The sequence below is a fragment of the Globicephala melas genome, chromosome 3 (assembly GCF_963455315.2).
Source record: "Globicephala melas chromosome 3, mGloMel1.2, whole genome shotgun sequence".
Lineage (NCBI taxonomy): Eukaryota > Metazoa > Chordata > Mammalia > Artiodactyla > Delphinidae > Globicephala > Globicephala melas.
In genome coordinates, this window is record NC_083316.1 from 28,380,135 (window position 1) to 28,394,563 (window position 14,429).

The 14,429-nt window shown below is 40.6% G+C and overlaps 1 protein-coding gene across 1 annotated transcript in view; it reads left to right on the forward strand.

Annotated features, from left to right (window-relative positions):
- The window catches only part of TTC23L (tetratricopeptide repeat domain 23 like), a 50,115-nt gene that overhangs the window by 24,186 nt on the left and 11,500 nt on the right, over positions 1-14,429 (forward strand). The window contains exons 7-9 of the mRNA XM_060295404.1: positions 2,500-2,501; positions 5,654-5,829; positions 6,960-7,068. Coding sequence (XP_060151387.1) covers positions 2,500-2,501; positions 5,654-5,829; positions 6,960-7,068 — 287 coding nt within the window. The remainder of the gene's footprint in view (positions 1-2,499; positions 2,502-5,653; positions 5,830-6,959; positions 7,069-14,429) is intronic.

Sequence of the window (14,429 nt, forward strand, 5' to 3'; positions counted from 1 at the left end):
TTGGCTCTGAGTTTCTCATATATGGCCTTTATCATGTTGAGGGACGTTCCCTCTATGCCTACTTTCTGGAGGGTTTTTATCATAAATGGGTGTTGAATTTTGTCAAAAGCTTTTTCTGCATCTAATGAGATGGTCATATGATTTTTCTCCTTCAGTTTGTTAATATGGTTTATCACATTGATTGATTTGCATATATTGAAGAATCCTTGCATTCCTGGGATAAACCCCACTTGATTATGTCGTATGATCCTTTTAATGTGCTATTGCATTCTGTTTGCTAGTATTTTGTTGAGGATTTTTGCATCTATGTTCGTCAGTGATATTGGCCTGTAGTTTTCTTTCTTTGTGACATCCTTGTCTGGTTTTGGTATCAGGGTGATGGTGGCCTTGTAGAATGAGTTTGGGAGTGTTCTTCCCTCTGCTATAATTTGGAAGAGTTTTAGAAGGATAGGTGTTAGCTTTTCTCTAAATGTTTGATAGAATTCGCCTGTGAAGCCATCTGGTCCTGGGTTTTTGTTTGTTGGAAGATTTTTAATCACAGTCTCAATTTCAGTGCTTGTGATTGGTCTGTTTATATTTTCTATTTATTCCTGGTTCAGTCTTGGAAGGTTGTGCTTTTCTAAGAATTTGTCCATTTCTTCCAAGTTGTCCATTTTATTGGCATATAGTTGCTTTTAGTAATCTCTCATGATCCTTTGTATTTCTGCAGTGTCCATGTTACTTCTCCTTTTTCATTTCTAATTCTATTGATTTGAGTCTTCTCCCTTTTTTTCTTGATGAGTCTGGCTAATGGTTTATCAATATTGTTTATCTTCTCAAAGAACCAGCTTTTAGTTTTATTGATCTTTGCTATTGTTTACTTCATTTCCTTTTCATTTATTTCTGATCTGATCTTTGTGATTTCTTTCCTTCTGCTAATGTTGGGTTTTTTTTTTTTTTGTTCTTTCTCTGATTGCTCTAAGTATAAGGATAGGTTGTTTATTTGAGATGTTTCTTGTTCTTGAAGTAGGATTGTATTGCTATAAACTTCCCACTTAGAACTGCTTTTGCTGCATCCCATACATTTTGGGTCGTTGTGTTTTCTTTGTCATTTGTTTCTAGGTATTTTTTGATCTCCTCTTCGGTTTCTTCAGTGATCTCTTGGTTATTAAGTAGTATATTGTTTAGCCTCCATGTGTTTGTATTTTTTACAGATTTTTTTCCTGTAATTGATATCTAGTCTCATAGCATTGTGGTCGGAAAAGATACTTGATATGATTTCAATTTTCTTAAAGTTACCAGGGCTTGATTTGTGACCCAAGATGTGATCTATCCTGGAGAATGTTCAATGAGCACTTGAGAAGAAAGTGTATTCTGTTGTTTTTGGATGGAATGTCCTATAAACATCAATTAAGTCCATCTTGTTTAATATATCATTTAAAGCTTGTGTTTCCTTATTTATTTTCATTTGGATCATCTGTCCATTGGTGAATGTGGGGTGTTAAAGTCTCCTACTATGATTGTGTTACTGTTGATTTCCCCTTTTATGGCTGTTAGCATTTGCCTTATATATTGAGGTGCTCCTGTGTTGGGTGCATAAATATTTACAATCGTTATATCTTCTTCTTGGATTGATCCCTTGATCATTATGTAGTGTCCTTCTTTGTCTCTTGTAATAGTGTTTATTTTAAAGTCTATTTTGTCTGATATGAGAATTGCTACTCCAGGTTTCCTTTGATTTCCATTTGCATGGAATATCTTTTTCTATCCCCTCACTTTCAGTCTGCATGTGTCCCTAGGTCTGAAGTGGGTCTCTTGTAGACAGCATATATATGGGTCTTGTTTTTGTATCCATTCAGCCAGTCTGTGTATTTTGGTGGGAGCATTTAATCCATTTACATTTAAGGTAATTATTGATTTGTATGTTCCTATTACCATTTTCTTAATTGTTTAGGGTTGGTTCTTTGTTATTGTAGGTCTTTTCCTTCTCTTGTGTTTCCTGCCTAGGGAAGTTCCTTTAGCATTTGTTGTAAAGCTGGTGTGGTGGTGCTGAATTCTCTTAGCTTTTGCTTGTCTGTAAAGGTTTTAATTTCTCCATCAAATATGAATGAGATCCTTGCTGGGTAGAGTAATCTTGGTTGTAGGTTTTTCCCTTTTATCACTTTAAATATGTCCTGCCACTCCCTTCTGGCTTGCAGAGTTTCTGCTGAAAGATCAGCTGTTAACCTTATGGGGATTCCCTTGTATGTTATTTGTTGTTTTTCCCTTGCTGCTTTTCATATTTTTTCTTTGTGTTTAATTTTTGATAGTTTGATTAATATGTGTCTTGGCATGTTTCTCCTTGGATTTATCCTGTATGGGACTCTCTGTGCTTCCTGGACTTGATTGACTGTTTCCTTTCCCATATTAGGGAAATTTTCAACTATCATCTCTTCAAATAATTTCTCAGTATCTTTGTTTTTCTCTTCTTCTTCTGGGACCCCTATAATTCGAATGTTGGTGTGTTTAATGTTGTCCCAGAGGTCTCTAAGACTGTCCTCAATTATTTTCATTCTTTTTTCTTTATTCTGCTCTGCAGTAGTTATTTCCACTATTTTATCTTCCAGGTCACTTATCATTCTTCTGCCTCAGTTATTCTGCTATTGATTCCTTCTAGAGAATATTTAATTTCATTTATTGTGTTGTTCATCATTGTTTGTTTGCTCTTTATTTCTTCTAGGTCCTTGTTAAACGTTTTTTGTATTTTCTCCATTCTATTTTCACGATTTTGCGTCATCTTTAGTATCATTGCTCTGAATTATTTTTCAGGTAGACTGTCTATTTCCTCTTCATTTGTTTGGTCTGTTGGGTTTTTCCCTTGCTCCTTCATCTGCGGTGTGTTTCTCTGTCTTCTCATTTTGCTCAACTTATTGTGTTTGGGGTCTCCTTTTTGCAGGCTGCAGGATTGTAGTTCCTGTTGTTTTTGGTGTCTGCCCCCAGTGGCTAAGGTTGGTTCAGTGGGTTGTGTAGGCTTCCTGGTGGAGGGGACTGGTTCCTGTGTTCTCGTGGATGAGGCTGGATCTTGACTTTCTGTTGGGCAGGACCGTGTCCGGTGGTGTGTTTTGGGGTGTCTGTGACCTTATTATGATTTTAGGCAGCCTCTCTGCTAATGGGTGGGTTTGTTTTCCTGTCTTGCTAGTTGTTTGGCATAGGGTGTCCAGCACTGTAGATTGCTGGTTGTTGGGTGGAGGTGGGTCTTAGCGTTGAGAAGGAGATCTCTGGGAGAGCTTTTGCCATTTGATATTATGTGGAGCCAGGAGGTCTTTGGTGGACCAATGTCCTGAACGTGGCTCTCTCACCTCAGAGGCACAGGCCTGACACCCGGCTGGTGCACCAAGACCCTGTCAGTCACACAGCTCAGAGGAAGAGGGAGAAAAAAGGAGAGAAAAAATAAAATAAAAAGAAAGAAAGTTGTTAAAATAAAAAATTTTTAAAATGTTACAAATAAAAAAAACCTAAAAATAATTTTAAAAAAAGAAGAACGAAAGAGAGCAACCAAACCAAAAAACAAATCCACCAATGATAACAAGCGCTAAAAACTATACCAAAAAAAAACCCCAAAACGGACAGACAGAACCCTAGGACAAATGGTAAAAGCAAAGCTATCCAAACAAAATCACACAAAGAAGCATACCTATACACACTCACAAAAAGGAAAAAAGGAAAAAAATATATATCTACATATAAAAAAAAGAAAGGAAGAGAGCAACCAAATCAATAAACATATCTACCAATGATAATAAACTCTAAATAGTAAACTAAGAGTAAACATAAAAGCAGAAACCAGTCAGTCGCATACAGCAAACCCTAAGTCTACAGTTGCTCCCAAAGTCCACTGTGTCAATTTGGGATGATTCATTGTCTATTGAGGTATTCCACAGATGCAGGTACATCAAGTTGACTGTGGAGATTTAATCCGCTGCTCCTGAGGCTGCTGGGAGGGATTTCCCCTTCTCTTCTGTGTTCACACAGCTCCCGGGGTTCAGCTTTGGACTTGGAACTGCCTCTGCATGTAGGTCGCCTGAGGGCATCTGTTTCCGCCCAGACGGGTCGGGGTTAAAGGAGCAGCTGATTCGGGAGCTCTGGCTCACTCAGGCGGTGGGGAGGGAGGGGTGAGGGAGGGGTACAGATGCGGGGCAAGCCTGTGGCGGCAGAGGCCAGTGTGACATTGCACCAGCCTGAGGCGCGCTGTGTGTTCTCCCGGGGAAGTTGTCCCTGGATCACGGGACCCTGGCAGTGGCGGTCTGCACAGGCTCCCGGGAGGGGAGGTGTGGAGAGTGACCTGCGCTTGCACACAGGCTTCTTGGTGGCGGCAGCAGCAGCCTTAGCGTCTCATGCCTGTCTCTGAGGTCCGTGCTGATAGCCGCGACTCGCGCCCGTCTCTGGACTCATTTAAGCGGCGCTCTGAATCCCCTCTCCTCACGCACCCCAAAGCAATGGTCTCTTGCCTCTTTTGGCAGTTCCAGACTTTTTCCCGAACTCTCTTCCAGCTAGCTGTGGCACACTAGCCCCCTTCAGGCTGTGTTCACGCAGCCAACCCAGTTCTCTCCCTGGGATCCGACAGAAGCCCGAGCCTCGGCTCCCAGCCCCCGCCCACCCGGGCGGGTCAGCAGACAAGCCTCTCGGACTGGTGAGTGCTGGTCGGCACCAATCCTCTGTGCGGTAATCTCTCCGCTTTGCTCTCCGCACCCCTGTGGCTGCGCTCTCCTCCGCGGCTCCGAAGCTTCCCCACTCCGCCACCTGCAGTCTCCGCCCGCGAAGGGGCTTCTAGTGTGTGGAAACCTTTCCTCCTTCACAGCTCCCTCCCACTGGTGCAGGTCCCGTCCCTATTCTTTTGTCTCTGTTTATTCTTCTTTCTATTACCCTACCCAGGTACGTGGGGAATTTCTTGTCTTGGGAGGTCTGAGGTCTTCTGCCAGTGTTCAGTAGGTGTTCTGTAGGAGCTGTTCCATATGTAGATGTATTTCTGATGTATTTGTGGGGAGGAAGGTGATCTCCACGTCTTACTCCTCTGCCAGCTTGAAGGTCTTACCAGGTTTAAATTTTAAGTATAGTTTTATAACTGTAGTTTGAACTTAGCACATTAAAATTTTTTCTCCACATTAGTCTAGAAAGGAAACAGGATTAGTGTCTGAAGTATCTTGTTGTATGGTGTGCCATGATTTAGCCATCCCCTTTTGGGGGGGGATTTACACTGTTTTCTCTATCCTCTCTCATTTTTAACTGAGGAGGAATAAACTAAACTAAATCAAACAAAGGAAAACCTCTGCTTTGGCCTAAAAGAGAGGCAGCCAGAGGTAATAAAATTTTATTTTGATTTTCGAAAGTGTTTGTTTATGGGTAAATTATCACATGTTATGAACTGCCATAGGCCATCTTTTCCCTTTGCTTTTTTATAAAATTAGACTATAGCATGATATATTAATGGGTTTGATGAATGGTAGTCAGTGGAATCTGGTGGGTAAAATGCAGCTTAGTAGGAGTTTGTTTACAACAAGGCTAGGTTTTGAGCCAGCCACTCACATGATTGGCCTATGAAGACCAAATCGTTTAGTTCTTAGAATCGGTTCCTTGTGCATCTGCAAAGCAAGTGGCCTCTCTGTGACTTTCCATTCTTGTCCCTTTTCTTATAAAGCCTCCTTGGCCAACCGCAGGTTAAACCTAGCTCTGGCATACTTTGAAAAGGCAGTTGACAATGTTATTGCTGCTAAGGGTGTTAGGACATCAGATCTGGTTGGTCTTTATGAGGAAATTGCTCAGATCGAGCAGCTGAGGAGGAACCATGACCAGGCCATCCAGTACTTGCAGCAGGTAGGTGGGTTGGCTGAAGCCCCGGCCAGGTGGGCTTGTTTGGCCCCAGGCCCAGTTCCCAGGGCCAGGGACACTTGGGCTTCTCAGAACAGGGGATGGGATTGATTTTCCTCCAGATCCACACAAGAGACCTTCCTCAACTTTAAATGACCTGGACAGAGAACAACGACTCACAGTGGGCCTATCCGCTGTGTGACCTGATTTAAGACAGCATTTCCCCTACCAGGCTTCCCTCACCTCTATCTGTACTGGGAAGAGGGAGCTGAGAAAGTCTACTCCAGGGAAGAAAGCCATAGGGGCAACTGAACTTAAGTCTTTAGCAAATGCAAAGGACTTTTTTTTTTTTTTTTTGTGGTACGTGGGCCTCTCACTGTTGTGGCCTCTCCCGTTGCAGAGCACAGGCTCCGGACACGCAGGCTCAGTGGCCATGGCTCACGGGCCCAGCCGCTCCGCGGCATGTGGGATCTTCCCGGACCAGGGCACGAACCCGTGTCCTCTGCATTGGCAGGCAGACTCTCAACCACTGTGCCACCAGGGAAGCCCACAAAGGACTTTTTAAATGAAAATTTATGATATTTTGGTGCAATGTCGTCATTTGTCCTTTAAACTAGTCTAGCTGATTGTATCTCAAAGTTTATGGTTAAACCACCATAAGTGTGTTTTGCTTGTACGTGAGTAATTTGACAAATGCAGAGCCTGTGTGTTCCCTGCGCCACCAGGGAACCCTAGACTTTTTTTTGATACTGAGCCTTTGAGAGGCTGAGCTAAAGTTATGACTTTATTTTTGCTATGAAATATAATAAAAGTAATCATAGCTAACATTTACTGAGAATTTACCATGTGAAGGGTACTGTGCCCAGTGTTTTACATGCACCATCTCATTTAATCTTTCCCAAACCCTAATCAATGGAAACTAAATATTCCTTCTACATATGAAGGTAAAATTACTTGCTCAAGGCTCACAGCTAGGAAGTAGCAGAGCTGGGACTCAAACTCATCTCTCGCATAACTCTATGATTATATACATATCAGCTTTCAGTCAACTAACAATTCTATGAGAGCTACTATAAAATCCACAGTGAAACACTGTCATTTGGGTACTTACCTGGTCGTGATTTTCTCTATTCCAGGCCTATTCTATCTGTGTTTCTTTGTTCACTGAAGTCAGCCCCCAAGCTGCAGAGGCGAGCACGTTACTAACCAAGGCTTATGCCATGTCTGAAGAGGCCCAACACAGGGGTAAGTAGAAGAGGTGGTTTTGCAGATATTAACATTTCCTGGTCACAGGAGGGAAGCACATTGGCAAATGGAATGGTCTATCTATCAATATGGACAGATTATAAGTAGCTATTCATGTCTGTGATGGAAAGATAAGACTGGATACCATTTTGTAGGAAATCCTTTATGCATGAATTTAGGCACAATCATATCTCCCCAAATTAGTTGGAACATCAAAACCAGTAAGATTGGTGGGCTTCCCTGGTGGTGCAGTGGTTGAGAGTCCGCCTGCCGATGCAGGGGACGCGGGTTCGTGCCCCGGTCCGGGAAGATCCCACATGCCGCGGAGCGGCTGGGCCCGTGAGCCATGGCCGCTAGGCCTGTGCGTCCGGAGCCTGTGCTCTGCAACGGGAGAGGCCACAACAGTGAGAGGCCCGCGTACCGCAAAAAAAAAAAACCAGTAAGATCAACTGATTTCCATTTCCTTTATTCCCTTAGAGTCTCAGCAAAACTCACCTGCATAAAGGGTAGAAATCCTACATGCTATGAATGTGATCTGAGGTGTCTCAGTTAGTGAGGAGATCCAGTGATAAAAGAGAAAAACATTGGCTCCTCTCCTCACCTTCCTCCACTCTCAACCTCCTGGACTCTTCCTCTGGCTTATAAGAGAGAATGTTTGTAGCAGCTAGAATTTTCTTGATTTCTATTCAAAAGTGAGGTACTGGGGATTCTAGAGGAAAGCCAAGTCATGAACTCATCCAACAGTAGTCCTTCCTTAGGCAGAGTCATCCTTTTCAAAGTGGGTAGCTTTGGGAGAGACGCAAAGGAACTGGTAAGGGAGGACACTGTCCCATGCTCACCTGGCTTGATCCACTTAATGGACACTAATGTATTCAGTGGTTTATCAGGAGGAGTTCGGGATTTGTAAAGAATGTAACTTAAATATGTTTTAAATGTTGATTTTCTCTGCTTATAAAAGTAATCCATTTTGGTAGACATTATTTTCCAGTCATATATGAGAAAAAGAGAGAGAGAGGAAAAGTGTGTGTGTGTGTGTGTATATGTGTGTGTGTGTGTGTGTGTGAGAGAGAGAGAGAGAGAGAGAAGGAGGGAGGATATTATAGGGAAAGTTTTGTGTCCTACTTTTTTCCACTCTTGTATTTCCCCATGTTATTAAATAAACTTTTGTTTTTTAGTTTTCAGAAGTTATTTGGATATTTTGAATATTGTTTACTTTAGCATGAATGTTAATTGAAGCTTCTTATTCTGTGTTTTCTAGCTAATCATCTTGCTCATTTAAAAAATGTCCTTGTGTATACTCACAGTATTTGTGCTCCATCTATATATTTGATTTTTTAAAAATTGGTGGGAATGTAAATTGATACAACCACTATGGAGAACAGTATGGAGGTTCCTTAAAAAACTAAAAATAGAACTACCATATGACCCAGCAATCCCACTACTGGGCATACGCCCTGAGAAAAGCATAATTCAAAAAGAGTCATGTACCACAATGTTCATTGCAGGTCTATTTACAATATCCAGGGCATGGAACCAACTTCCATGTCCATAGACAGATGAATGGATAAAGAAGATGTGGCACATATATGCAGTGGAATATTAGCCATAAAAAGAAATGAAATTGAGTTATTTGTAATGAGGTGGATGGACCTAGAATCTGTCATAGAAAGTGAAGTAAGTCAAAGAGAAAAACAAATACCATATGCTAACACATATATATGGAATCTAAAAAAATTCCATGAATGAATTTTTGGATTCATTCTGATGAACGTAGTGTCAGGGCAGGAATAAAGATGTCGACATAGAGAGTGCACTGAAGGACCTGGCGGGGAGGGGGAAGCTGGAGCGAAGTGAGAATAGCATCGACATATATACACTACCAAATGTAAAACAGTTAGCTAGTGGGGAGCAGCAGCATAGCACAGGGAGATCAGCTCAGTGCTTTGCTATACCTAGAGAGGTGGGATGGGGAGTGTGGGAGGGAGGCTCAGCGGGGAGGGGATGTGGGGTTGTATGTGTGCATGTGGCTGATTCACTTTGTTGTGTGACAGAGGCTAGTGCAGTATTGTGAAGCAATTACACTCCAATAAAGATCTATTACAAAAAATACAAAAAAAATTAGTTATGGTTATTAAGAAATTTAATCTATTTGTGAATATGTAAAATTTGTTTTTTATGAGAAAAAGTTTATGATTATAGAGTTAGGAGATTCCAAGGCCACCTTATTCTTTTCTTGGATACTAATTTTTAACTTTAAGGAAAATCTGGATTGTCACCTCCTAGCATCCACTGAATTCCAGATGGATTAATATTTTTTACATCAAAACTAAAAAATATAAATTAGCCAGAAGAAAGTACAGTACTGGAATGAAGTGTACTGAAGTTAAAAATTGGAGGAAAGAACTCTCTGAGCACAAAAGATATACCAGAAAAGAAGAGATTGATAGGTTTAATTATAAAAAGACCTAAGACTTGTGCCTGTCATGAAATACCATAAATAAAATAAAAAACAAACTCAACCAAGATGAACAGATAACCCAAATAGACCCTAATTATTAAAAAAGAAAAAAAGGATTTGTATTTAACTTTCTGAGAAGGAAATCTCCAAGCCCAGATGATTTCACTGGGTAATTCTACTTAACATTTAAAGAAGAAATAACACCCATCCTACATAATCTTTTCATAAAATTGAGGAAGAGGGATTACTTCCCAACTCATCTTATGAGGCCAGCATCACCCTGATAACAAAATCAGGCAAAGACACTGGAAGAAAAGACAAAACCAAAACAAAAAAACCAACTATAGACCAATACCTTTCATGCACATAGATGTAAAAAATCCTCAACAAAATATATAGCAATATATAAAAAAAGAATAATACACCATGATCAAGTGAGGTTTTTTCCTTGAGAATGTCAGGCTGGTTCAGTATTCAAACCTGAATCTTGCCAATTGATGCAGAAAAAGCATGTGACGGAATTTAACATCCTTTCATGATGGAAGGGGAACTTCCTCAATCTGACAAAAGGCCTGTACAAAAAACCTACAGCTCACATCATGTTTAACGGTAAGAGTGAATGCTTTCCTCTTAAGATTAAGAACAAGGGGAAGATGTTCACTCGCTACTCTTACTCAACATAGTACTGGAAGTCTTAGCCAGTGTAATAGGCAAGAAAAAGACATACAGCTTAGAAGAAATAAAATGGTCTCTATTTGTAGATAACATGACTGGCCAAGGAATCTAGAATTCCGGGGAATCTACAAATCTCCTAGATCTAGTAAGTGAGTTTAAGCTTCGCAAGGTCATAGGGTACGAGATCAACACACAAAACCCAGTCATATTTCTATATTAGCAAGGTACAACTGGAAACCAAAATTTTTAAAGATATCCTCCCAAGTGAAACACTTAGGTATAAATCTAACAAAATATATACAGGATCTATGTCCTGAAAACTACAAAATCCTGATCAAAGAGGTCAGAGATGACCTAAATAAATGGAGACACACTGTGTTCTTGGATTGGAAGACTCAATATAGTAAAGAGGTCAGTTCTTCCCAAATCAGTCAATGGATTTAATGCAATTATGATCAAAATCTCAGCAGCAATTTTTGTAAATATAGACAAGCCGACTCTAAAATTTATATGGAAAAGCAAAGAAACCAAGAAGCTAAAGCAATTTTTAAAAATAGTACAGTTGGAGAAAATCACACCACTTGATTTTAAGACTTCCTCTAAAGCAACAATTAGCAAGAGTGGTATTGGTGAAGAGATAGACAGAAATCAGAATCATTGGAACACAAGGAGAGTCTAGAAATAGACTTAATTAATTAATGGCCAATTAATTTTTGACAAAGGTGCAAAAGCAATTCAATGTGTAAATGATAGTCTTTTCAGCAGATAGTATTGGAACAATTGGTATCCACATGCCAAAAAACCCCCCAAAACACTCTCATATTGTACATAAACATTAATTCAAAATGAATCATTGTCCTAAATGTAAGAGCTAAAATTTACATTTACGTTACAATAATCAAGAAATAATATATAACAGCAAAGATGCCAATTTTCTTCTATCAAATTGTCAACATTTTAAAAAGGGTAACATTTGTGATTGATGAGAACAATTTGATTACAAACTCCCTGAAGGGCAATTTGGCAGGATGTCACACATCTTACAGCTATATATATTTTAAAACTGTAATGAGATCAAGCTTTCCCCCATCCTATGTGAAAATTTTAAAAATCTGAAAATATCTAGCTTTTGCCAGACAGTGGGTAAACAGGTCTGCTCATTCATAGCTGGTGGGAGTGATAGTGTAAACTGATATGAAATTGGGGGACCAATTTGATATATCTAGTAAAATTGAAAAGGAAACATGTATAAGGATGTTCACTGTGGCAGTATTTGTAATTGTGAAAAATTAGAAACAACCTTATCAATAAATGAAAGGAAAATTTGGTATATTAACTAGATCGAATTTTGTAATGTTTAAAAGGGCTAGATTTGGGGAGTTCCTGCTGGCCTAGTGGTTAGGATTCCAGGCTTTACTGCCATGGCCCGGGTTCAATCCCTGGTCGGGGAACTGAGATCTCGCAAGCCATGCAGCGTGGCTAAAATAAAATAAAATAAAAGGACCAGACTTTTTAAATAAAGAGAAGGTTAATTTTAAAAAACAGCATTAAGGAAAAAATAACTTGCATTTTTAGGACACAGAAAATACTACTGTTTATATTTACATATATGTAAACATGAAAAATGAACTGCAGAGTAAGTAGAACTGCATCAAAGTGTACATCAAAATGTAAACAGAGGCAGAGACTTCTGGCTGTGGCTTTGTAAAGAGGTCTGTATACACTCTCAACATACACAGCAAACGTACACACACAGACACAAACTAAATAAAATGATCAAAAACACCCATTTCAGGGCACTGGAAATAGATAAGCAACAAACAGATTGCAAATCATTCTCAAAAAACTGTTAGAGCTTTAGATAAAGAGAGAGTCTTTCTGGCATCTTGCGTGGGGCTACTCCTATCCATCCACTGCCCCAGCTTAGTCCTTGAGAATAGCAATTTTATCAGCATGGAACTAGGCAAGAGCACCAGCAGCTTTGCTGGCAGAGGAGGCTGCTGACTCAGTTTAGAGCAAGGGGCAAAAACCTACAGATTTATCAGATAATAGTGGCCAACTTAGTAGGAAATGAATTGGGGATCGCCTGATATTTGTTAGCCTGAATTTGCTGTAGTGGTTGGTGTCAGTCTCAGGCCAGTCATAAATTTTACCAGAGGAACCTTGAAATGAGAGAGCCATAGAAAGGCTAGATGAGCTTTCCAGCATCCCTGGCCAACTGGGAAACCACATACACATGCAGGGGACATTGGAGAGTCCAGCAGAAAGTAACAAGCAAAGGAGACTTGAAATGTGGCAGAGCTTTAAATGTACCCCCCAGTCTACATACAGGTCACTCAACAGAGGATGAAAGACATAGAGTCTGGAGGCATTTGAGCACAACCTCTTCCCAAGTCAGTGGGTCAACACGAAGCTATGCAGACACAGGGGTCACCCCCAGGAATCCAGACTAAACATTAAAATAAGTGTTAAAACCTGAGCAAAGACTTTCAGTTTCTGGTCCAGTATGTAGGAGCTTGGAAATGGTCTCTCCATCCTAACAGCAAGAAAAAAGCTGAACAGACTGAAAAATCAGTAACTCTTCTTAGATCTGTCAGAGAAGTGAGGTCACAGGGCAGACTGATGCCCCTGAAATTGGAGACACGGGTGAATACAGGTAATCACAATTTACCAGAACAGATACCCATCTTCACAAGAACCAGTACTGGGGTAGGAAAACCTGAACTGTAGTTGATGAATTTATGGAAGCTCAGTGTGCACAAGTCTGAGAGTTAAAACTTCTAAGGGTACTCAGTCACAGGGGAGCCCCTACACTTTAGTGTTTTACCTCCAGGAACTTGACCAGGTTCTCAAAGTGAATACTGGAGAAAAATCCCCCCTTGCTTGCAGCAGGGAGAGGGGGAAAGTCACCATTTAAAAATATACCAGAACATTCTGCCTAACAAGGCCTATCCTCAGGAGAAACTCTTTTATACCAGACCCTAACGGGTTTTTTTCAGAGCCTAACCAGCCTGAGAAAATGGAAATATCCAGCTCCAGCCTCCTCCATCCTGTCCCACCTGAGGAAGAGGGCGACTGAAGAGCACCTGTGTTCACAGTGCAGAGGTGTAGGCCCACCAAAAGACTGAGACCTCGTCATAGGATTATACAACATTGCCCTTCCCCCAGCACCGTACTACCACATTACTAAAGACCTATTTAGAGCAGTTCCTTTTACCCAATACATCATGCCCAGCTACCGAGAAAAAACTACAGGGCATACTAAAAGGCAAAGACCACAATTTGAAGAGACAGGGCAGGCAAGCATCAGAGCCATACTCAGATATGGCAGGGATGCTGGAATTATCAGACTGGGAATTTAAAACAACTATGTGTTATCCAAGGGCAGGAGATGGATTTCCCAGCTCAAGAAAACAGAGAGAGAACTCACCCTTCCTCTGCCTTTTTGGGGGTTGTTGTTGTTCTGTCTAGGCCCTCAATGGATTGGGTGATGTCAGCGCATATTGGTGAGGGTGGATCTTCTTTACTCAGTCTACTGATTCAGATGCTAATGTCTCCGGGAGACACCCTCACAGACACACTCAGAAATAATGTTTTACCAGCTGTTTGGGCATCTGTTAGCCCAGTCAAGTTGACACAAAAGTAACCATCACAAATACACTCCTTGTCAACTTGATACCTGTATGCATCTCCTTAAACATAATCTCCAAATAAAGACAATAACAAGGTCATAATTCCACCTGACATGATACAACTATCCTGGGTACAACTGAAAACGCACGAATCCCTTCCCCAGAAGAGGAGGTAAAGACCTTCAAGGATGTTTACTCATCTTCTGGTATCCATAACCTGAAAGCTATGCTGTAAAATTAATGGTCCTTAAATGCTGATATAAAGTTAATACATCTTATGTAACATGATGAAATAAAATAGCAAAGAAAGCAAAGATATTTGTTTAATACACACACACACACACACACACACAAACATATTTATAAAATAAGGAGGAAATGCTCATTACAATTATAGTCCTCATTTCTGTAACTGGTTATGTGGTCTTAGCTGGTATTTATAACTACCCTTTTCTGCTACCCATTCTATTTTCCTCTTGTTTTATTAGCACCTCAGCTGGTAATGGTTCTTTACCTGGTGGGGTGGTCCAAACCTTCATTCCTGAACTAATCTGGCCTGGATTGGGATGTTGCAGTTTTCCATTGACCTTAATCAC